The sequence below is a fragment of the Lepidochelys kempii genome, chromosome 9, assembly GCF_965140265.1.
Source record: "Lepidochelys kempii isolate rLepKem1 chromosome 9, rLepKem1.hap2, whole genome shotgun sequence".
In the NCBI taxonomy this organism is placed as follows: Eukaryota; Metazoa; Chordata; order Testudines; family Cheloniidae; genus Lepidochelys; species Lepidochelys kempii.
In genome coordinates, this window is record NC_133264.1 from 2,140,051 (window position 1) to 2,166,099 (window position 26,049).

The 26,049-nt window shown below is 41.2% G+C and overlaps 1 protein-coding gene across 7 annotated transcripts in view; it reads right to left on the reverse strand.

Annotated features, from left to right (window-relative positions):
* The window catches only part of OPA1 (OPA1 mitochondrial dynamin like GTPase), an 85,340-nt gene that overhangs the window by 13,031 nt on the left and 46,260 nt on the right, over nt 1-26,049 (reverse strand). For 6 of the 7 annotated variants that reach the window (XM_073359008.1, XM_073359013.1, XM_073359009.1 and 3 more), the window contains 6 exons: nt 24,968-25,076; nt 24,520-24,599; nt 22,736-22,876; nt 20,966-21,082; nt 19,022-19,115; nt 17,667-17,777 (listed from right to left, as the gene is read on the reverse strand). In XM_073359008.1, coding sequence (XP_073215109.1) covers nt 17,667-17,777; nt 19,022-19,115; nt 20,966-21,082; nt 22,736-22,876; nt 24,520-24,599; nt 24,968-25,076 — 652 coding nt within the window. The remainder of the gene's footprint in view (nt 1-17,666; nt 17,778-19,021; nt 19,116-20,965; nt 21,083-22,735; nt 22,877-24,519; nt 24,600-24,967; nt 25,077-26,049) is intronic. The other variant, XM_073359012.1, reaches the window with a different exon arrangement.

Sequence of the window (26,049 nt, forward strand, 5' to 3'; positions counted from 1 at the left end):
CCCAGCATCAAACTAACTAGCACATTATCCCAGTTACATATACAAAACCACACTGAGCAAATATAAAGGGGGCTAAGTGAAACAATCTCTTCTTGGTTCAGCCCTTTGTGCCACGTTCTTCCATATTCTATAGGACCATAGAAAACTCCAGTTCTTGCTAAAACAATGTGGGGGAAGTGTTCTAAAGATTGTCCAAAAAAAGTCAACTCCCAAAACAACCCCTACACCCACAAGTTACAAAACTTGCATCAACATGCCTTCTCCCACCTCACAAATCTCGAAAGGCTAAGAAGAGCTACTATAATTTACTGATCACTGCAGGGTCATGTCCTGCTGAATGTTAAAAAATTCTTTGACATTGGCTCATCACATTTTTTTTGCCAGTTTCCTCTTGCTCACATACCATATTTTGCTCTGGATGTGTCCGACGGGAAAGCTAAAACTAAGAAAAAAGGAAAAACCACCCAGGCAGCCCTTAAAGAGACAGAACATCGTTTATCACCTGCAAAGACAGATTTATAAGAAGAGGGCCCCCTCTGTTCCTTTAAGACTGGAAAACAGATGGGAAGTGAATGGACAGTCAGAGGGTCAAGAAAACACATGGGAGGTGCTACTTGTCTGCTGTATGTATGTTCCCAGCATAAGAAAGAGGTCAAGATTGTAACTGCATGGCTGGGTGCTGGAAAGGCCCTTTCTTCAAGCTGTTACAAAGACAAACGCTGTTCCTCATCCTGCTGTCAAACTGTTATAAATATTGGTTTGTCAAAAGCCCTTCAGTGGCTGAAGTTTTTTAAAAAAGGCAGAACAGCAGGATGAATCATGTGAATGATTCTTAAACAATTAGCTCATTAGTGTAATAAAAGCACTGCAGTACTGGAGAAGTTTAAATGGAATTTATAATAGTTCATATAGTAAATCCATGAATCATTAAAAATATACAGACTTAAAATGCAAGCTTGCAGAAAAGCTAGTGTACCACTTCGTTACTGGTAGCCAACATAGAATGAACAAAGCTGCTAACCAAGGTAACACCATAGTAAAACTAACATTTACGGTTATCAAATATGTTTCTTAAATCTACTGTACCATGCAACAGATGTGAATATATGGCAAGATTAAATAAATACTTTCTGTAAATTTTGAACTTCAAAGTATATTTATTGGGATTGGATAATCATGACACAAAAGCGTTAATCACATCTGTGTATAAGACTTGCTTTACAGAGCTAGGAAGATAAAAACAGCACTGTGATGTTTTACTAGCTGGAGCCCAGAGCTACTGGCAAAACTTAAGCACGTTTGCACTAAATCACTTTTCCAGCCCTTGAAAACAGGCAGTTCATTTTGGGTGCTGCTAGAATCCTGGTATTCTTGGTGGTATGGGGAGTGGTGCGAGGAGGTATTCTGCATGGCTGATAGCACAAATGAGATGCTATTAGAACAATGGATATTGATCTTACTTTCAATGGTTAGCATCTTCTTAGAACCCTAAAACAAAACCAAAATATTTAGCACACCCATTTTATATATCTCCAAATATAGCCAGATCTCCAGGAGTTGGTTTAACACATCCTTGTTTTATGGACATGAGCTCTTCTATGACCTCCTGATAGTGAACTGACCAAGTACTTTGTTCAACTAGACCACAACAGGAAACATCAGGGGAGCCTGCTTCCCCACCACAGAGAGAGAATCTGTTGGTCTTTCTCTCTTTTCCTTCCTGTTTCAGGGGAGGATTCAGGCAAAGGAAATTTAGAAACCCCAGCGTGTATGGTTAACATGCTATAAGCCAGAACCATGACACCAGGTCAAACACTGCAAGGAACTGATGCTAGGAACAGAGTCTGGATAGAAGATGTTAATAATCATTGCTCAAATCAATCTAGCTACCAGCGCTAACGATACTTTATCCTCAAATCATATTGGAGCAAAGTTATCAACCGCGACTTAAGAGCCCCACCTTTACTTCATGCTAGGGGATGGAGCAAAACCAGCAGTCAGAAAGCCAGCTTGTCTGAAGAGATTAAAGATACTTTCACAAGTACTTAGCATTACCATTTTATTTTAACGTTGCTAAAAATGCTCTTAGGAAAAAAAAAGACCCCCATAAAACATGAATTGTGCATTGTACTGATGAAAGTGTAGGCTACTAATTAATCAATGTCTTGACCCACACTGGCCTGAGGTCTGCACATGAGCCCGTCTCAGCTAATGAAACTGTTTCCAGCAACACATTTTCCCCTCCCCAATCAAACAGAACAGAAGCCGACTGTGTTTCTCAGAGTAGTCCCCAGGGCTCTACAGACTGGCAAACATGAAGTTATCACCCCATATCTGACAACGCAGGAGCATAGTATCAAAGCTGAGATAGCTAAGCGGAGGTGAAAATGACAACTACTGAGACTTTTGACCTGACACTAGTTACGTTTGAGAACTTGTCAGGTCCCACATCCCTGTACAAGGGAAGGTAATTAATGCCACAGCACTACCATAAACAGCGCTCAGAGCCTACCACAGGTTTCAAAATTTTCATTATGTATCGGATTTCCAATTAAAACTGTCAAAACGAGAGACAGAATGGAGCACACAATAGATGTTAGTCACATTGCTTAATGCATGCCTGGAAGGTGCCCAGATGTACAGTGATGAGGAACCAACACAGAATAGAAATGTCTTGAATCAGCTCTACAATCAGGCAAAGATTTAATTGTGGAAGGAAACCTGTCATTTTCATTCACTGTATCAGAGCAACATGCCCATTAACTGGAGGGAGTAGGTGAAAAACAAACTGAAAGCAGACCATGAACACTATGTGATGACTCATCCAAATACATAAACGGTTTAAATTCCTCCAGCTGACGCACAGACAACTTCTGTGACTAACCATATTACGAAAGAAGAAAAGGAGGACTAGTGGCACCTTAGAGACTGACCAATTCATTTGAGCATAAGCTTTCGTGAGCTACAGCTCACTTCATTGTAGCTCACGAAAGCTTATGCTCAAATAAACTGGTCAGTCTCTAAGGTGCCACTAGTCCTCCTTTTCTTTTTGCGACTACAGACTAACACGGCTGTTACTCTGAAACCTGTCATATTACGAAAGGCAATTACTTGTGTAAATCCCAGTGCAGAAACATGAATATTGATCTTTATAAAAACTAAGTGCTGGAAATTGATACATTTTGGTCCTCAAACCAAAGGAGGACTGTACTCAATAGTTACTTGGACCACAAACCAGTAAAGCCTATCTACAACAACATTTATGTTATGATTTCAGACAGACATCTTCTCTTTTAATGATGAAATTTAACAAGAGAAATGTTTAGAGATAGGACTGATACCATGATTCGTCTCTGCTTGTCAGGAATACAGACTAATTGCTCAAGTCTTCCTGCTCTGAAAGAGAAGATGTTACTTTATTCCTCATGTTTGTTTGTGTGGTCATATTAATTACTGCACTTCTTTCTTTTATTTTATATTGCCTTCCATCTTGGAAGCTAGGTGAAAAACCACCGTGACCATACTAACTAAGCTGGCAGAGAAACCCTGATGACCCTAATTTCTTAGGTCTTTTAGGGTCTGATTAATATATTTCACAGCTTGGTAGAGGTTGATTCATCTTCTTTTGATTCATCCACCTGCAATAATTTTGCATTTCTACAAACACTACTACTTCCACATGAAAATCCAATTAATGATGTATATGGTATCTGAACATATAACTGATCAGTATTTTTTAAACTAGCACCCAACATTCTGTTTCCATCCTTGTCACGTGCAGTACATTTCAGGAAGAGATTAAATTTAGTAAACATAACACCAGAACAACATGCATCAAAGGGTAGATCATTGGACTCAGGCAAGATTAATAGGCAGCAAGCATGCCTTCAGTCCTACACCGATTTATCATTATCTTTCTATGTTGACTTTAAATGATGGTTTTGGTCTGCGAAGAATGTGCTAAACTTTGTGAGGATCTGTTTTTGAACCTGGATATTAGTGCCTGGCTCTTCATCAATAACATTAAGAAACCACAGCACTCCGATCTTTGCCATCTGGGATTTTGAAGTTAAGAAAACCATCGCTCCATCAGAGGAGGTTTACAATTGATGTATGCTCTCCCTAGAGGATTACTTCCCTCTTTGAGAAGACGCGGCTCTTTAAAGCCCTTTCTGCCATGACACAAAGCAGGAGCTACCTTATCTGCACTTTGACACAAACAATCCTACACATTCCTCTAGCAACTGCTTTAATTTGTCAGTTTCACACAGCTGTCCAAAACAAAGAACTGTTAAATTCAAGTTGCCTCCACTACCACAAAGTACATTTGCTTTAGCTGGGCTCATGCACTGAATTAAAAATAAGGCAAAGGTGACTAGGTACAAATAACAGCTATTTGCTCTATAACTGAATAGAACAGAGTAGGAACACTAAACAAAAATAGCTGAATACATTTTAATCCTAATGATAACGATCATATTCAGTGTGCATGTACAAACTATACATATGCTGTCTCTCTCTCTCTCTGTCACACACACACACCCTCCCCACAATTCAGCATGCATCTGGGGAGGGTTGAGAGGAAGCAGGTCATGTTGCCTCTAACATTTCCACCTTATCAGATACAGATGGTGTAGGTGAGCATTCAGTTTCTGGCTGAGACTGGGGCATAGATGAGGGTGCACTAAATAAGGAACAAATCCAGAAAAGATAGAGGGGGAACGAGTGGAAGATAACAGCCACCGTAACTGAGGGCATATACTGACTTGCATTTGCAGGTCTTTTTAGAGTAGCAGCCGTTTTAGTTTGTATCCGCAAAAAGAAAAGGAGGACTTGTGGCACCTTAGAGACTAACAGATATATCTGAGTATAAGCTTTAGTGAGCTACAGCTCACTTCATCGGATGCTCAAATAAATTTGTTAGTCTCTAAGGTACCACAAGTATTCCCTTTCTTTTTGCAGGTCTTTTTAGTTCCTCAGCTGCTTTAGATGATCAGATAGCAGGGATAGTCAGGACTGCTGTTGGATCTGCACCTGTTCAGAAGGTTACAACGCTTTCAGATGCAGATCTCACTACTATTATCCTTGCCTTTGTCACTTCAAGATTAGACTACAGCAATGTGCTCCTTATGAGGATATCTTAGGGCCATTAGGAAACCTGTACATAATGCAGCTGACCCTTGTTAAGTGGTGTAGCTAACTGGTTGCAAAGTTACCATCCAGTCTTCATTAAAATCTCTTCTAAAAGCTCACTTCTTCCATGATAATAATTAGTTCTAAAGATCCCTGTATGTGCTTCCTTCCTCTGGATTTCCAAGTCCACGTCTTCTCCATATCCTTCTTTTAGAGTCCCTTCTGGGGACTTTGGGACCCCACAGTAAGTGCTTACGGAATTAGACCCTTTACCTCAATCTTGCAGAATCCAAACATATTGTTGGCAATAAATAAATGTTTTAAGCACCAATATAAAATGAAAATAATTGTGGCCAACTCTCTGTAATCGACATTGGTTATCTATCGGATTCCAGGTGGAATTTAAGGTGTTGGTTTTACCCTAGTGATCTGGACCCTTCCACCCTGAGAAACTACTCCTCCCCCGTGGTTGTGACCAGTAGAGCTGCTAGAGTTTTATCAGTCCTTGTTTTTAAAAGATCTGATTTAGAAGGAAAAGAATCTGGAGCAAATGGAGTCAGGAAAGCCAAGGGAGGACAGGATTTTAAGGAACATATGTGATCAACGGGTCATGAGATCTGACCAGGAAGAGGTCAATAGTAACCTTGTAGTCGTCTCAGTGGAGTGAAATACAAATATGGGATAGTCAGCTCCAAACCATAAAATTAGTTTCATGCAGCATTTTCATTCTGCAGCTCATAACAATGAAGAAAATAATGTCACCATGCAGTACTATGCTACAGCTGCCCCCAAATTACTGCTAAGGGACTCTGGCACCAAGATCCACTTAAATGCATGACATTAAAAACTGGTGTGTCTTTAACCACCCTTTGTTCTATGCAGACATTCCACAGACACCAGGAGCTCCCTTGTTTAAGTGGAATCTAACAAATGGCCACATATTACCCAGAAACTCCAAATACTGGTTCCACAACACTCTCTGTATTTCAATTACCAGTCTAATCTGGGGAGAAACTGTACACAGATGTGCAACTGAACTACGATGGCACGCTGAGGATGCCCAATATTCAACCAACATCAATCGGGCACACTAAAAGGACACTTCCAAAATAAAATGCAACAGAGGCTTAAATCCAATTCTAATGAATTCATAACACACTAAAAATACAGTGACTTCAACAGGTAACAAAACCCAGTGTTAGCCTTAGATATAAAAAGCAGAAGAGTTTTTTGGAACACCAGTTTAGTTAGTCTTGATACACTTTGTGCTTTAGAAGAAAATAATTACAGCTAATTCTGTGCACCAAGATTACATTTTAGAACTGTGACAGAATTTAAGAAAATCACCCTAAGGTAGGAATTTCTTTTTGTACACATTCAACTGCACTCCTCCATTTCAATAGGCCTTTGTGTAGAAAGAAGTCCTGACTAGTCTGACACCTGCACAGGTGTCAATGCCTTATGTGCTGACAAACTGACTTGGGGGCTGACCACTTAGTCATTTGAGAGTCAAGTTTCCCTCAGTATTCTGCTGATCCCTTGCCTCCTACTGTGCTCCCTGCCAACTACTCCCATTCCACAAATAGGATCTGCATGGGGTTTTGTTTCTGTTTTTGGGTTTGTTTATTACAATACCTGAATTATGAGGGAGCAGAATATTGGATGAATAGCACACACAGAACTGTGGGAAGAGGCTTTGCATGTTAAATAATTCTTACATGCGCATATACTGGGCAGAAACTGGATTTTGAAGAAAAGTGGTCTGAGGTTTTTTAAGCAAAATTCATAGTTAAGCTCTTTAAAAGAAAGGACACCCTGAGATCTATATTAAGTTTCTTGGAGCAGAGACCGGGCTGAAATCTTTACACTACCGAAGTCAATAGCAAGAGTCCCACTGACTTCAGTGGGGCCAGGGCTGCACTCCGTATCTTCCTGTTTGCATTGACAGCACTTTAGCCTGTTGTAGGTGCTACTACAATATACGTCCATAGTCGCTTATGGAGCTTCAGAAGTGGAAAAGACCTTATGAACTGCTCTGTGCGGTTACTTTTCAAATGATTTGCAAGATTTTTTTCCTTTCCATTTATAATAATAGTTACTTATTGAAATTGATTTGTAAAGCCAAACCTTGCAATACAGCTGTGGTTAAGAATCTAGCCATGTAGCTAAGATAGAGAAAAAGCTTCACTGTCATTTCTAAGCAGTGCAAACTGCTGAGTAAGAAAGAGTAAAAGAGTAGAAAATAAGAGGCAAGCCCAGACAAGTGCTGTATCCTCCCAAAGGAAACAAACTTAACATCCGAGAAACACATGCTCGCTGCCTGGGCAGCCAAGAAACAAATGCTAGCTGCCTGGACAATGTGCAGGCATCAAACAGTAAAGAAGAGTAAACAGAGTCTGGACGCCTGGCATGGCACGACTCCTGCTTATCGATCCTTCTCAGTGCTGCCACAAAGGCCAGATGTTGCCATCTTGTGTTAGAAAGCTGTACAGCAACTTAGCTGCATCATGAAGTTCATGTTATTCAGGAAATTTACTTTGGCCCTTTATATTTTGAATTATTTTGACTGAAATTCTAAAAGAAATCAGTCAGACAGAGTGGAACTCTCAAAACAGTTAAATATTTCTGGGGCCCACTTCATTGGGAAGCTCAACAGCAAAGAGCATCTGTGTCAGGAAGAGTTTTGTTGGAAGATGAAAGCCACCCTCACAGCATTAATCTTCTGTACAGGTTTCAGAGTGGCAGCCGTGTTAGTCTGTATCAGCAAAAAAAAATGAGGAGTCCTTGTGGCACCTTAGAGACGAACACATTTATTTGGGCATAAGCTTTCATGGTCTAAAACCCACTTCATCAGATGCATGCAGTGGAAAATACAGTAGTAAGATATACATACACACAGAGAACATGAAAAAATGGGTGTTGCCATACCAACTGTAATGAGACCAATTAATTAAGGTGGGCTATTATCAGCAAGAGAAAAAAAACCTTTTGTGGTGATAATCAGGATGGCCCATTTCAAACAGTTCACAAGAAGGTGTGAGTAACAGTAGGGGGAAAATTAGCAGGGGAAATAGTTTTTACTTTGTGTAATGACCCATCCACTCCCAGTCTTTATTCAAGCCTAATTTAATGGTGTCCAGTTTGCTGCTAAAGTAACTATAATTTATTTTGTTTTAGGAAACAAATTACAAAATCAAGGGAATTCTGCATTTCAGTGCAAGATCGAAGTCATTCATCTGCATTATTTTCTTTACCATATAGGATACAAATCTGTGGTCTGATTCTGGACAACAGCACTGCACAGAAACAAGTTCTTCTAACTAAACCAGCAGAAAAGGTCTGAAAGCCTGCACCAAGCTTTTTGATGGCAACAAGACCCAGTAACCAACAACTAACAACTCCCTGACGACAAAAATACACTAGCAGACCTACAAGTTTCAACATTTTGAGTAGTTATTTGCTCGTTTTTTAAATTTAACAACGTTCAATAAGACCAATGGAGAAACAACATACTGAAGTGTACAGCATTAACTACTTTGATGAAAGTAAAATAAGGCAGAAATGCAGTAGAAATCACTATGTACAGGTAAAACATAAAAAAAGATTATATATTCCATTCAAGGAGATTCATAGACTAGCCCTTTTCCATGCTGTAACCATACAGATAACAGTATATCAGCTCTCCTTCATTTAAACAGCAGAAACCAGGCTAGAACTTTAACAGTATGCACAAAAGTTCTCTATCCAGCTGTGGCATTAGTATGGATTTTACTTTGCTATCAGTAGATGCTACAGGACTCCTTTCGTGCCCAAAGCAGAGACTTAAAAATGAAGGCGACAATGGGAGGGACGAAGAGACTGACAAGGTGCACTTTTATGAGTGCGAAATTTACTTTATATAACATTTTTAAACATTACTGCTTTCATTCCTACTCCTCCGTACCAATGCTAGTAGATCCTGCATATAAAGTACATATATAAGGAGCTGTCAGGTGAGATTCTAAGGGTCGCTATGGAATCCGTGTTTCGTAAGTGCAACTTACTGTTGTGCCACTTGGGCTCCATCTGAACTACAAATACAAACAAGTCAGAGGACTCAATTACAAGACAGTTGCATTTTTGGTAACACACATGGGACTTCACAGTATCCTACAGATAGGCTAAAGATTTGGAACTGTTTTTAGACAAGCTACAAAACACAGGTAAGGTCCTATCTATACTACAAACTGAAATCATGTTGCTAAGGAGCTAGGGAACAAGTGAATTGACAACAGGTCCCACCAATGGCTGAATTTGTAATCCAGAAGCGTTGTAAGTGCCCAATTAGACAGGGAACAAGACAGACCTAGATGACCCCTGCACCGCCCTGTTTGCAGATGTTACACAAAATAATGAGCATGTCTAAACCTGTTCTTACAGGTAAACATCTGTGGCTTTCCGGTGGCAAATAATTTTAGTGTTTTGTTCAAGGCAATACATGTCAAACTTCTACGTTCATCTATATGCAAGGCACTTTTAAAAGACATTATATTACATCACATTTCCCCCAGTCAATTACTTTTCTCCCTCTTTGTCCCCTTCTTCCAGGTGTTTCTGGTCCTAGGACTTCACGTTATTAATTTAACACTATGTGAAGTCAAAATAATACTACGACTATTTGGCATTTCTCTGAAATGAATGCACACACACTTCCCCCCCTAAAAAGATCTTCAGTACAACCTTCAGAATCATCCATATGCTGTGTAAGGAATCAATCCATCATCCATAAGCTGTGTAAGGAATCAATTTATGAGCAGACTTTGGAGTGTCTATAAATAAAATGTGGAAAGTAACATGCAGTGAAAGTGTTAGATTCAGGGCCCGAGTGGTATTAATGAAACACACGCAGAGTTAAAAATTCCATTCCAGGATTTAGAATACATGCAATAAAAACATGCATCAAATGAGAATTTTGTGATTTATATGTAGTCTCATTGTGAGGCTGTGTCATCCAAGCTAGAATACTAAACATGCCATCAACTGGCATCTCAGGGCAAACCAAACAATAAAACACTTTCAATGCTTTGGAGTTAAAAATTTGAGGTAGCATAGCAACACTGCTTGACTTTTGTTATCAGGAGACAAGTCCTGACATGTCAAGGGTATTTAAATAATCTAGACTTCCTTTACAAGTAGAGCTTCAAACTAGGAAGCTAAATCTCAACTGGTGAATTAAAATCCAAACATTTAATGAGAGTGAACTGCTGGAGTGAGGATTTCCTTTCCTGAAGTAGTGGAGTTCTAATTGCCACTTCATGTTTACGAAGGAGATTACTTGTAGGTCCTACTGAGACTTCAATGCCTGGTGTTATCAGAAAGGATCTCTCAGGTGTATGAAAATTGTAACAAAGAAAAACATTCTCTGTACACTAAGGAGAAAGCCAAGAAATCTTCTCTCAATCATCTGCTCATTAAATTAGTACCACTTAGCAATAAAAGCATGCACAAGAGAGTGAGGAGAATGTTTCTGAATTGACTGCAGAGCCAAGCACTGATGGTTTTAAAATCTTCCCAAAGGTACAATAAAACAGAACATGTCAGCATACATCATCTTTCACCGTAACTGTGCACTGGATGAGGATTAGTTAATAAAAAAACCACCTGTGGTTAGGGTCTGTGACCTGCAAGAAACACGGGCATTTTTTGTTGCTACATTTTATTGAATATAAAATGCTAGATACCCACTGATATTCATGACTGAATTAATAATATATAAGTAAGGCCCTACCAATTTCAAGGCCGTGAAACATGTCACGAACTGTGAAATAAGCCCTGCCCCTGAAATCCCATCTCCCCATGCTGCTGGGAGTACCCGAGCTTGGGGATCCTAGCTGTTAGTCTGGGCCGGGCTAGGAGGGACAGGAGTTGCCCTTCCCCTGCTCTTGGTGGGGAGATCAGAACCACCTCCAGAGGCAGCACAGAAGTGAGGGTAGTACACCTTCATTTCTGCACTGCAACAGACCCGGAACTGGGCTCGGGGCTTCCGGCCCCCCGCGGCACCCACCAGGGCTTCTGCCCCCCTGTATCTCCAGCCAGGACTCAGGCCCCCATTTTTCCAGGGGCCCCCCAAATTGGCCAGGACCCCTGCGTTAATCCGCCACTGGCCAGGACTAGCAGCTAGGCGCCTCCAGCTGAGGCGCTCCCAGCAGCTCCGGAGGGATTGGACCCACCTCCAGGAACCTCCTCTAGCTACAGGAAGCTCAGTGGCTGCTGCCTTCAGAGCCCAGTTCTGAAGGGAGGGTAGCAATCCTGTGACCTCCCCCTCCCACAACAACTTTGCAACCCTGCCCCGAATCCTATTTTGGATCAGGACCACCATGGTTATAACCCCGTGAAATTTCAGGTGTAAACATCCGAAATCGTGAATTGGCTAATTTTAAAACCCTCTGGCCATGAAATTGACCAAAATGGACCATGAATTTGGGAGGGCCCTATACAGAAGATTGCTATGTTCACAACTCATCCTTGTCTCACTGGAAGTCTTGCTTTCTGCTACAGATATCTTGTAGCAAGAAACATCAGTCTAATAAGGCTGTGTCCTTCAGTGAATGGAACTGGAAACCAGGATGGTCTGAGATATTTTAAAGTACTAAACACTTCCATAGCTGTCTTAAGTACTAAGTTTTTAGCTTTCATAATATCTTGTTTTCACTTCTAAGCATTATGTAAGTCAGCAAAAATCCACTGATTCATCTCTGAATACTGGTGAATCAGGGCAGAATTTTCAGAAGCCTTCTCGCTAGCTTGGAGCACTCAGCAGCTGGCCTCCAGTGATCTCACACACTATCCATCAATTTCCTTGCTGGTTGTTCCCTTAGAATCATAGAATCATAGAATATCAGGGTTGGAAGGGACCCCAGAAGGTCATCTAGTCCAACCCCCTGCTCGAAGCAGGACCAATTCCCAGTTAAATCATCCCAGCCAGGGCTTTGTCAAGCCTGACCTTAAAATCCTCTAAGGAAGGAGATTCTACCACCTCCCTAAGTAACGCATTCCAGTGTTTCACCACCCTCTTAGTGAAAAAGTTTTTCCTAATATCCAACCTAAACCTCCCCCACTGCAACTTGAGACCATTACTCCATGTTCTGTCATCTGCTACCATTGAGAACAGTCTAGAGCCATCCTCTTTGGAACCCCCTTTCAGGTAGTTGAAAGCAGCTATCAAATCCCCCCTCATTCTTCTCTTCCGCAGGCTAAACAATCCCAGCTCCCTCAGCCTCTCCTCATAAGTCATGTGTTCCAGTCCCCTAATCATTTTTGTTGCCCTTCGCTGGACTCTCTCCAATTTATCCACATCCTTCTTGAAGTGTGGGGCCCAAAACTGGACACAGTACTCCAGATGAGGCCTCACCAATGTCGAATAGAGGGGAACGATCACGTCCCTCGATCTGCTCGCTATGCCCCTACTTATACATCCCAAAATGCCATTGGCCTTCTTGGCAACAAGGGCACACTGCTGACTCATATCCAGCTTCTCGTCCACTGTCACCCCTAGGTCCTTTTCCGCAGAACTGCTGCCTAGCCATTCGGTCCCTAGTCTGTAGCTGTGCATTGGGTTCTTCCGTCCTAAGTGCAGGACCCTGCACTTATCCTTATTGAACCTCATCAGATTCCTTTTGGCCCAATCTTCCAATTGGTCTAGGTCCTTCTGTATCCTATCCCTCCCCTCCAGCGTATCTACCACTCCTCCCAGTTTAGTATCATCCTTCTACGATGACCTGCCACTATTACTTCCTTGGTCACTTTCTTGAGGTTATTTCCATCTCTGCACCTCACATGGCCAAAGTACATAAGTTTGTGCCTACGGATTTCTAACAGCAGGGCCTGCTTCCCCCCCAGTAATATTTTTAACATTAACAGTCATCTTCTCTTCATTCCATGAGATACACAAGAGTCTTTGCCAGCATCACACCTTCAAGACTTCAGTTTTCTGAACTGGGAGTGGATGGGTCATTGCACAAAGTAAAACTATTCCCTCCCCCATTTCTCAAAGGTTTTTGTCAACTGCTGGAAATGGCCCACCTCAATCATCACTACAAAAGGTCCCCCGCACCCCCGCTCTCCTGCTGGTAACAGTTCACCTTAAGTGATCACTCTTGTTACAGTATGTATGGTAACACCCATTGTTTCATGTTCTCTATGTATATAAATCTCCCCACTGTATTTTCCACTGAATGCATCCGATGAAGTGAGCTGTAGCTCACGAAAGCTTATGCTCAAATAAATTGGTTAGTCTCTAAGGTGCCACAAGTACTCCTTTTCTTTTTGCGAATACAGACTAACACGGCTGTTACTCTGAAACCAGTTTTCTTCTTGTTGCAGCATTAATTTACCAAGCTACCTAAGCATTACAGTTTTATATAAATATAGTTTATTTTCTAAAAAATAATATCAGCTTTACAGCACTGAATACTGAAGGATAAATCAGTGCTAACAGAGAATCATGCAATGATCTGAAGCTTTTGCAAAGAAAAATAACGTATAGGTATTAAAGTAGCAAAATGAGTATTAAAAGGACAACATTTAACAACGGAAAATGAATAGGACTCCTCGCTAAAAAAGGAGATAATTTCTTATACTCATACTCTACTCTTTGTTTAAACACCAAATAGCTTCTAGTTTTTCTTTACACAGCTTGATGGCGAAGTGTTGAAACCTGGGCAAGCCTTGGGTAAAGCCCATTTCACTTTAAGAGTTACATTACAGTAGGACGGACAGGGGACTTCTGAAGTAATACGGATACTTTGTGCTGACAGCAAGGTGCCAACAACCTGAATGCATCTTCAGATCACTGCTATTTCACACAGATGCTAAGAAAAAGAAATAGACTAAAAAGACCTTGACTAGGCCACTTCAACATCCAATAAAAGTTCTCATTCTCTGTAATCCTAAAATACTACAGCAACACCTACAGAATCCCCCTCCCTCCCAATTACCTACACTTTTAATTTAAAGACAACACTGTAGGTTCTCAATGTAATCATACAGATTGGTGGTGTCAACAGCAGGTCCTTCTATAAGCCTACAGTTTACAATACGCATAAAGAATTTGTTTTTATATAGCATTGTCAGCTATCATAACCTTTTGCTAAAGAAAAACAACGTATATATACTAGGAAAATACAGCAGCAATTACATGCTCAGCTATCTATGAGATGACAACTGCTTGACTGGTTCTCATGGGTGACTTTAATTATTCTGATATCTGCTGGGAGAGCACTACAGCGGTGCACAGGCAATCCAGGAAGTTTTTGGAAAGGGTAGGGGACAATATCCTGGTGCAAATGCTGGAGGAACCAACTAGGGGCAGAGCTCTTCTTGACCTGCTGCTCACAAACCGGGAAGAATTAGTAGGGGAAGCAAAAGTGGATGGGAACATGGGAGGCAGTGACCATGAGATGGTCGAGTTCAGGATCCTGACACAGGGAAGAAAGAAGAGCAGCAGAATGCGGACCCTGGACTTCAGAAAAGCAGACTTTGACTCCCTCAGGGAATGGATGAGTAGGATCCCCTGGGAGAATAACATGAGGGGGAAAGGAGTCCAGGAGAGCTGGCTGTATTTTAAAGAATCCCTATTGAGGTTACAGAGACAAACCATCCCGATGTGTAGAAAGAATAGTAAATATGGCAGGCGACCAGCTTGGCTTAACAGTGACATCCTTGCGGATCTTAAACATAAAAAAGAAGCTTACAAGAAGTGGAAGGTTGAACAAATGACCAGGGAAGAGTATAAAAATGTTGCTCGGGCATGTAGGAATGAAATCAGGAGGGACAAATCGCACCTGGAGCTGCAGCTAGCAAGAGATGTTAAGAGTAACAAGAAGGGTTTCTTCAGGTATGTTGGCAACAAGAAGAAAACCAAGGAAAGTGTGGGCCCCTTACTGAATGAGGGAGGCAACCTAGTGACAGAGGATGTGGAAAAAGCTAATGTACTCAATGCTTTTTTTGCCTCTGTCTTCACAAACAAGGTCAGCTCCCAGACTGCTGCACTGGGCAGCACAGCATGGGGAGTAGGTGGCCAGCCCTCTGTGGAGAAAGAAGTGGTTAGGGACTATTTAGAAAAGCTGGACGTGCACAAGTCCATGGGGCCGGATGTGTTGCATCCGAGAGTGCTAAAGGAGTTGGCGGCTGTGATTGCAGAGCCATTGGCCATTATCTTTGAAAACTCATGGCGATCGGGGGAAGTCCCGGATGATTGGAAAAAGGCTAATGTAGTGCCCATCTTTAAAAAAGGGAAGAAGGAGGATCCTGGGAACTACAGGCCAGTCAGCCTCACCTCAGTCCCCGGAAAAATCATGCAGCAGGTCCTCAAGGAATCAATCCTGAAGCAGTTACATGAGAGGAAAGTGATCAGGAACAGTCAGCATGGATTCACCAAGGGAAGGTCATGCCTGACTAATCTAAACGCCTTCTATGATGAGATTACTGGTTCTGTGGATGAAGGGAAAGCAGTGGATGTATTGTTTCTTGACTTTAGCAAAGCTTTTGACACGGTCTCCCACAGTATTCTTGTCAGCAAGTTAAAGAAGTATGGGCTGGATGAATGCACTATAAAGTGGGTAGAAAGTTGGCTAGATTGTCAGGCTCAACGGGTAGTGATCAATGGCTCCATGTCTAGATGGCAGCCGGTATCAAGTGGAGTGCTCCAAGGGTGTGTCCTGGGGCCGGTTTTGTTCAATATCTTCATAAATGATCTGGAGGATGGTGTGGATTGCACCCTCAGCAAATTTGCGGATGATACTAAACTAGGAGGAGTGGTAGATAACGGTGGCAGGTAGGGATAGGATACAGAGGGACCTAGACAAATTGGAGGATTGGGGCGAAAGAAATCTGATGAGGTTCAACAAGGATACGTGCAGGGTCCTGCACTTAGGACGGAAGAATCCAATGCACAGCTACAGACTGGGGACCGAATGGCTAGGCAGCAGTTCTGCGGAAAAGGACTTAGGGGTGACAGTGGACGAGAAGCTGGATATGAGTCAACAGTGTGCCCTTGTTGCCAAGAAGGCCAATGGCATTTTGGGATGTATAAGTAGGGGCATAGGCAGCAGATCGAGGGATGTGATCGTTCCCCTCTATTCGACATTGGTGAGGCCTCATCTGGAGTACTGTGTCCAGTTTTGGGCCCCGCACTACAGGAAGGATGTGGAAAAATTGGAGAGTCCAGCAAAGGGCAACAAAAATGATTAGGGGACTGGAACACATGACTTATGAGGAGAGGGAACTGGGATTGTTTAGTCTGCAGAAGAGAAGAATGAGGGGGGATTTGATAGCTGCTTTCAACTACCTGAGAGGTGGTTCCAAAGAGGATGGTTCTAGACTATTCTCAGTGGTAGAAGATGACAGGACAAGGAGTAATTGTCTCAAGTTGCAGTGGGGGAGGTTTAGGTTGGATATTAGGAAAAACTTTTTCACTAGGAGGGTGGTGAAACACTGGAATGCGTTACCTAGGGAGGTGGTAGAATCTCCTTCCTTAGAAGTTTTTATGGTCAGGCTTGACAAAGCCCTGGCTGGGATGATTTAATTGGGGATTGGTCCTGCTTTGAGCAGGGGGTTGGACTAGATGACCTCCTGAGGTCCCTTCCAACCCTGATATTCTATGATTCTATGACTAAGGGAACGCTGACCAGCACGCTAGGCCACGCTTGATATCCTACACTACTTACACAAAAGCTATGTTAAAAGAAAGTTATGTAGTTGCGAAGTCCAGCATGTGAAGTTAGGAAATGCCAGAATTAACGTTTCCTGTGACCTGAATTTGGCCCCCTTGTGCATGTGCACTATGGCACAGTCTTCAATTATGTGATCAGACTTTCTTTGCACAGTACATTTTCCTCTCTTCTGGAGGTTTTGCTCTGCTTGTACGCTGCTGGGGCGAGGTACGGGGGCACGGTAAGCACAGTGCTCAAGAAATGTTGAAGGATTTTGGTCTTGTGCCAAAAAACCCAAGCTGTGCTGTGTGAAAAACAGATGGGCAACGGCAATTTTCATAGGTTTATAACTAGGCCAATTCTGAGCAGATTTTCATGAGGCCAGCAAAACACACTTCCCTGACACCAAGACCATCCCCATACCATATCTGAAAGGTCTGCTGCAATAATAGAGTGTAGAGTGCTTCAGAAAGGGTTCCAAGAATCTATTATTATCTGAAGCATTAAGCAGCCTAAAAGTAGAGGCAGCTTTTGTTCCCCAATAAGAAAAGCCAGATCTTAAAACTTCCATCCTGACAGCCCCATGGCACATGTATATGGGATCTAGGTTTACAGTTTCATCAGAAGGATGCCAACTTAAGCAACACACCAGTCCTCCAGCACTGCATGGTGTTGTCAGCACTTTGGGTGAGACCCAAACCTTCTAGCTGACAGGTAAGGATCTGTATTAACGTTTAGTATTGTCAGCAAATAGGCATCACAATTTCATGTGATAAAGGGCTCAGCTGCATGATCTATTTCCTTTTAAGTCCTATGTGAAATACTAGTAGAACAGCTACTCACTGAGATCCTCCGCCAGCTGGACCCTTTTGCCCGTTAGTAACTTAACCTTCTTGTCACTGTCCTCAGCGAAGTCTTCCAGCACTTCCTTTACATTCTTCTCCAAACGTCTGACTGTGAAAAATACATGTTAAAAGACTAGTGAATTCTTTGATAGGAAAATGTTTAAAATCAAAGGAATGTGCTTTCTTCTTTGCTAACACTACTTTTTTCATCCCCTCCAAAAAAGAAAAGAAAAATTCCTGGTTTTTTGGACTTGTGCAGTTTGTGGGGAGATATGGGCAAGCTGAGTTCACACATGACAATTTAAATAATGCATTCAGCTTCCTAAGCCGATCTTGCCAGAAGTTTCATAAAATCTACGTATTTGGTATTAAAATATTAATTGCACTTAATTTCTAGTGTATGAAACGTGATATCTAGACACAGTTACAAACCCTGGTCTTCCCTAGAAACTCACATTTGTGCATTAATAAATTAATACCATGACAACTACTAATAATGAACTTCCGGCCATGAGTCACAGGCTCCCCTCAAACAGCCTTTCAGGGAAAGCCTGAGCAAAGAAATAAACCCTGCCATTTGCCCTGAAAAATCAACAATCCCTAAACATAGGGGATTTTATCCCTAGATGGACAAATCTAGTGACTGTCATTTTCAATAGCTCAGCTGATCTCCAGTGCTGGCTTGGAGCATAAAGAGAGGGTGTTTCTAAAATACACAGGACCTAACCATAAGGGAGTCTAACTTGGATCCCCCAAGGAAGGCTGTTAGAATCCTGTGGAGCCTAAGGATATTGTGCTGAGTGTGTGAAATGCCCAGAAGAAAAAGCCTCAATCTCTTTTAACCAGTGAAGGCGGACAAAAGTACTCTTGGGTACCACTGTTATCTGGGGATCCAACAGGAGCCTAAGAACCACTGTACTGCAATTGCAAACTGTTTGAGAAATACCAAATACCATTGCAAACTGTTTGAGAAAAGTTCCTGAAGTGTAGGGGTCTGATGTTCCCTGCACCATTTCCTCAGGCTCTTTTGTTTTACATGGGCACAGTCTTAGCCGATTAGTTCTCATCTAGACCAGATGCTTGGGAAGCCGAGGGAACTTCCGGTGTAGGAAACATGAGAGCTCAAGAGTTGAGTGATATCAGCAGGATGATGGCAGTGCAGCTTTAAGAGCCTCATATATACATCACCAACATCAGAAATAATAAACACGTTAAACAAGTAGCCTTAGGCCTCTCGTTGCCCACCAAAACATGAAACCAAAGCCAGCCTTCTATTCCAACAAACTAGAAAGTAACAGAAGCTTATTAACCTTAGCACTGTGTTACAAACAGGACAGTTGCTATAAGCCTCACCTTCAGTGTTAGTAAGCTGCTGCCTCAGTGTGTTTGCTGTAATCGCTAGCATTCGCTGTATGCGCCAGAACAGAACCACATCATTGCATTCGAGCTGAAACAGGTAGAGGAAGGTGTTAGCGCTTCTTTTCCTTCCTTCCTTCCCCCGGGGGACTCAACGAACTGTGTAGTCCCTTGAACAGAAAACTGAGGTTGCTCTGACATAATTCTTGAACACACTGACTATAGCATATACACATTAACTCATGCAAAGACATATAGAAAAGATGTGCTGTGCATGATGAAGAAACATACCCACAATGCCTATGCCAAAGGCCACTCTCAGTCTTGTTAAATATTTCTCCCACTCCCCCTGCATCCAGTTGTTCACCTTTCTCCAGTGGAAAGGGCCATGAAGGGTCAGCACAGGAAAGTGACCTGCAGGCACTACATACAAACTGGTACTGGGCACATGGCGCTCTGAAGGCTGTATTATACCAGCTTGAAGGAGACAGGCAAACTCCAAACTTTGTCTTGCTGCCTGACGAAAACTTATGAAGAACACGTGGGAGCTAGGGGTTTGCACAAGGGCTTGCAGGAGATACCCAAGGCCCATGGGACGCTCCAGCTTCATAGAGGGGTTACCAAAGAGGGTATAAGACAGAGGAGGAGTTGATATATGAACTCCTGCTGGGTTGCTGCCTGTATTCCTGACTGCATGCCTGGTGCCACAGGATGGCAGCTCCCAAACTCCTCTCTGAGACCCCATCCTGTGCCACAGAGCCCTGACAACAGCAGTCCTGTAGAGAGGCTTCTGTGGTAGGGACGAGGAGGATTTCGGACTATGTTAATTGATTCTTTCCCTTTAATCATAGGGAGATTCTTTTATTTTAGCTTTTTTGGCAGTTTCTCCTTTATTTCAACACACTGATTAAAGAGCAACCCCTTCCTTTTGTGCTGCTGCAGGCAATGCTGCAATCATCAAACTTCCAACAGTTTAAAATACAAATCATACATGAAGTTACAAAAGGTGGCTCTCTAAACATCTCAGACATTTTCCTCATCTTTATCATCCCATAATTTTAAGTATAAATCTGTGATACACGTTGAGCCATTTCCATATCTCAAGGGATGACGTCCATTATCATGATCAAAAACAGATTTCCAAAACACTGTTTGCATCAGAACAAAACTGCCATTTCTCTCTAAACCTTCCATTTACAAATACTGGAGGCTCCACTGATATGCTAAAAGGTTCAGTAGAGGAGGTCTGATTGCTACCTCTGTGGTTGACTATTAAAAATGAAAATTACTTATATATGGCCCACATTTTATTGTGCCAAATATTAACCCTTATTTTTATTTCTAACACTACTGCTCCACCCTCTTCGCAGAAAAGCCACTCTCCTTAGTAACAAGGCTTTTCCTCTACTACAGCTTTGAAATCTAAAAGTCAACAAGGAAAGCAGACATTAATGGGAGAAGTGGGGGCAAATAATGGATACCAGCAAGACGCCAACAGTCCGTGAGGGCTGTCGTAACATTAAATTGTCATAACACACTGAAGAGTTAGAAGAAAAGGAGTACTTGTGGCATCTTAGAGACTAACAAATTTATTTGAGCATTTGTTAGTCTCTAAGGTGCCACAGGTACTCCTTTTCTTTCTGCGAATACAGACTAACACGGCTGCTACTCTGAAACCTGAAAAGTTAGAGTCAGGTAAAGAGATGCTTAGTTGATGACTGACATCTAGTGGACATTTTATGTAATTACCACTTAATGGAATTTTGTCCATTGAAAGCAGACATAGCCAGCTGGGATTAAAAATACCATACTGAATATTTAAAAGCATATAAAGAAACAGATTAATTTAAAAATGGTTGCTTTCTTTTTGGCTAGATCTCTATAGACATTGAGGCTGTTTGCATTCCCCAAACTGCAGTATCCATGTGTTCCTCAATTTACCTCAGAGTCTACAAAATGCCTTTGGTAGTAATAAAAGCCTCTTCGACACAGATTACAGTGGCTCAAAGCTGTCCTCAAAAAATGTCTTCTATAAACTTGGTGCCACGTGTCTTTAATCTAAAAAGAAAGTGGTTAAAATTCATGGATAAACTACATAAGCATTCTCCAGTTAATATTTTATGTATTTTAATAATCACATTTCACCTTAAGCACATGAAAAAAGTGCAGAATTGATTTGCACAATCCCTTTCCCTGTATACATTAGCCGTTATGCAGTTATCAGCTGGTGAATTAATGAAAGCTATACAACATATAATCAACATCTTAACTGAATCCAAGGAAAACATTAAAAAGGATTCTGTCAAATAGCATGTTTACGTTTCTATTCTTCAATGTTTGCAGCATCCTCTCAGAAGTTTAAATTATTGTGTGCAGACATTTGTAAATGGCATACTGTTATTCTGAGTTACATGCAAGTTACAGGTCACACTCTGCGAAGACTGTCATTTGAGCACAACAGATCATAGAATCATAGAATATCAGGGTTGGAAGGGACCCCAGAAGGTCATCTAGTCCAACCCCCTGCTCAAGCACTTTGAATGCCATACATTAGTTAACTTGCTGTTTAGACAGAAAAGGGCACAGGGAAGTATATTAGTGGATCTTAGATTTATGAAGAAACTACACGCCTTTAGAACTTTTCTTAATTAGGTTTATTTAGACCCCAATCCTGCAAACTCTTATCCATGTACTCTGCTTTCTTATCAGAGCAGCGCATTCTAGTAGATGAAGCACGGTTCTGAGACTCAGAAGAAATGGATTCTGTTCCTGACTGCCACTAGCTTGCTGAGTGACCTTGGGCAAGTCATGTCACTTCACCTCTCTGCCTCCGTTTCTCCCATCTTTAAACAGGGGATAATGCTACTACCTCCTTTTGTAAAGTGCTTTGAAATTCTCTGATGAGAAATGCTGTATAAAAGCTAATTATTAATTATTATTATTATTATTATTATGTACTTAGCTTGAGTAGTCATGGTAGTAAAGTTAAGTAGGTGCATAAGTCTTTGTAGGATTGGGGCCAAAGTTACTACAAAAACAACACAGCACTAAAGAAAATCTCCATGTACCTAACACTGACAGTATTTGAATTTTCGTATATAATTAGTTTTTTAAACTGCATGTTTAATGAAATGAAGGGCCTGGTTACTTTAAGGACCTTACACGGTTACAACTGTAAACCACTTTCCAAAAGATTTTCACCGTGGTGACACAGTCCCCTGAAGAAAGATGCTCCCTTTCGATAGAGTTAACTTCAACCTCTTTGGCTGATTCATCTCACGGATATAAATAGATGAACTTCAGTCAAAGTCAACTACACATACAACTAAATACAATTCACAACGTCTTCGTAAATACCAGAGGATAGGTTTAATCATTCCTCTGCCCCCTGTGGAAGATTTGCCTCCACTACACACTCTATGGATACTACCGCTTTGGGGTAGACATAATGCAATATGGGCCTCTATCACAGGCAATGTATCTGGTTAGCAGATTCTGATTCCACTGTCAAATCCAAAAGTGCTGTACTACAGTTGTCTGACAGCCGACAAATAAGGCCCTACAAAAATATGTGCATTGCATGCAAGTATTCATTTAATAATTTATTCTGAAACATCTGGATTATAAATTCAGTTTAGATAGTTGTTTTTATGATCGCTAGAAAGAGCATACAAACGCTTCCATATGTTCTGCTACAAAGTTACATCTTACCAAACATGGGTCCACTGCTACCCCTTTTGCTTCAAGATTCTTTCGGACAGTTGTCACCTCATCATTTGCAAGGTAAGCTGCGTGGTCTTCGTTGCATTTGATCATCTTCTCAAGTTCATTTTTTGTTTCATTGCGAATATTCTCAAATAAAAAAGAGGTTCAAATTCAAACACAGACAGTCCCACATTATTTAGAGTCAGTAGTTTCCCAGCACCACCATTCGTGTGAAGAGCCACGAAGGTAAGAATCCCAGCTTGATGTCACTCAACTTGCATAGCATACCATATCATGTCTATGCCATCAGCCCAGATTACAAAAACCCTTGTAGTAGTACAGGTAGTAATAATAAATATATCACATACTCAGTATGGACAAAAAGGCTGAAGTGTAGACTGCTTGACAATAGCGGTTTTAATTAAGGTCTGCATTTAAAACTCCACGTAGCTGACACAATCACTTGACCAGCACTTCTACATGGCTGCCACCCAACTCAACAAGTCCCTCAACTTTTTCTCTGTTCACCCTTGGCTGTCTAATCTCAAATCAACTCTTAGCTGCATTGTAACTTTATAGCCTGGTATCTCCTTCTTAGACAAAGTACCATGTCTCTCTTTATTCAGCCTTAAATTTTTTCACAGAACCAGCTATCTTTGAATCATGCTGGATCTTGAATGCCAGACAAAGAAAGAAATGGAAAGAAAATGCATCAATTAACTCTGTTACCCCTTTTGGGAAATCTTCAGAATTCAATCTTTATCTCGATTTTGCTGCTGTTAAATATTATGCATGATTCAGTCTCCTACCTGTACTATGTTATAGCATGGTCCTTCCTCCTAGGTCTTTCTATAGTAGAACCTCCGAGTTACGAACGCTCCAGGGAATGGAGGCTATTCACAACAGTGAAATGCTCATAACGTTGAACAAAACATTATGGTTGTTCTTTCAAAAGTTTACAACTGAACATTGACTTACTACAGCTTTGAAACTTTACTATGCAGAAGAAAAATGATGCTTTCCCTTTATTTTTTTGGTAGTTTACATTTAACACAGTACTGTATTTTTTTTTTTTTTTTTGGGTCTCTGTTGCTGCCTGATTGCGTACTTCCAGCTCTAAACGAGGTGTGTGGTTCACCAGTCAGAACTCTGGTGTTCGTAACTTTGAGGTTCAACTGTATACAGATATTCTAAAAATAACTCCCTTTTGGGCAGAGACCCAACAGACACATTAAATTCATTGGGAGAAACTTTCTCACTTGCTCATAACTTGGAAGACTGGGCTAGAATAGAAATGCTCAGGTGACATTAACTAAAGCTATCCATAACATGCCAGCTATAATACTGTAGTTCACTACTGAAACGACGCCATTTAGCCATGGTGGGATACTGCACTGTGTGATTCAAAAGGCTAAATTAATTAACATCCTGCTTACATATTGGTTTATCTACCAAGAGAAGAACTTTCCTCATTACTACAAACATTCAGTTTAACGACTGAACAGTAAAAGACATCATTCCAATGAAGTAGAAAGGAAACAAGTTTACAATCTCTTATATTATGCACCTGCCAGGTCTCCAAAAGAAATAATTTCCTTTGGGCTAACAGTTACAAAGCTTAGAAATGATCCCTGGGAAACTGCAAGCGTTATACACAATTACCCGCTTGGCATGTGCAATAGCAATAGAGTGCACAGGTCCATAATTTTAAAATCTAGTCATTAATAATCACCATGCTCACCACAAGACTATGCAGCTGCAAGACATCCAATATTTCTGTTTGCTTTTACCTGTTCTTTAGTGCGGCCTAGCCAGTACAGCCATCTTTTTTTCCAGTCTGGGCCTACCATGTCTTCAATAACCGATTCAGCTAGAAAAGGAAACAAGATATTAGATATAACTCAGTAAAATACATGCTACTAGGAAAGACATCTATTGAACCAAAACCTTAAGTATGATCAAAGAGTAGACTTCTAACTCCTCTTTTATGGAACCCTCAAAACAATTTAATAATAAGGAAGTTTTCACATTCACTTTTTAAATTATTGAAATTTTCAAAGCAGTCAAGGGGATTTAGACATACCTTTCATCAAACTTTTTAACTAACTGGGCTAGGACTATAGCAGCAGTGAGGAGTCTGAAATGTACTACACACAGAATGTAATTGAGATTACATACACATACATCACTGCACAGAAAACTTTTTCCTATCATAGAATATGAAGTGTGAGCACTCACTGTCCTTGAGGCGACTCTGGAGAGTATCCTCCATGAAGTGAATAGCTGCATCCCATTGCTGTTTATCAGATATTGACCGATCTTCTAAAGTATTGTGCTGTATCACTCGCTGGCAACGCAGAAAACAAATCTTAGATTTTATACAGGCCAACTTTTTAGTCGCCAAATGAATTAATGATTTAGAACCTACCTTTAGGACAGAAAATAGCAAACAAAAAAAGTCAAACTTAGAACACTGTTTCGTATAATGAAAATATGCCCCACTCAAAGTGATTTTTTGAAAATAGCTCAGTTTTAGCAGTATATGCTATTTAGACTCTCTCTATGGACACAGCACTTACTCTGTGTGTTACTCCAGTAAGGGAAACTTTCTGCACATCACCTAATAATGTTTTGCCATGAAATTCAGCCCTTTATGTTGCTGTGTCTTGCTGACAGGAGGCAAATATGTGGAATATCAAGTAGTAGAAAGACAAGATGGGTGAGGATCAACTTCTGTTGGAGAGAGAGACAAGCTTTCACGCCACACAGAGCTCTCCTTCAGGTCTGAAAAACATACTCGGAGCGTCACAGGTAAACACTGGAATGCATTATCTAGGGAGGTGGTAGAATCTCCTTCCTTACATATTTTTAAGGTCAGGCTTGACAAAGCCCTGGCTGGGATGATTTACTTGGGGATTGGTCCTGCTTTGAGCAGGGGGTTGGACTAGATGACCTCCTGAGGTCCCTTCCAACCCTGATATTCTATGATTCTAAGAAATACAAAGTGGAACAGATTGTTTCGCATAAGTCGTTAAGACCTATTTCAAGGGACCATTTAAGGTGAAGTGGACTGTTAACACCCGCCCAGTCATGGGGGGAAAGGAACTGGGTGAGGAGGGGTTATAAATATAAATTGTTGTAATAGGCCATAACTCCAGTGCCTCTATTCAGTCCATGATTTCTGGCATCTAGCAAAGTAATTAATTTAAGCTTCCAGGCTTGTCTTTTGAAAACGTTGTGCAGGTTTCCCTTGAGGATGAGGATTGATAGAGTGATCGCTTTGTGAAAAGTGTTCACCCATGGGTGATGGGGCATTTTTG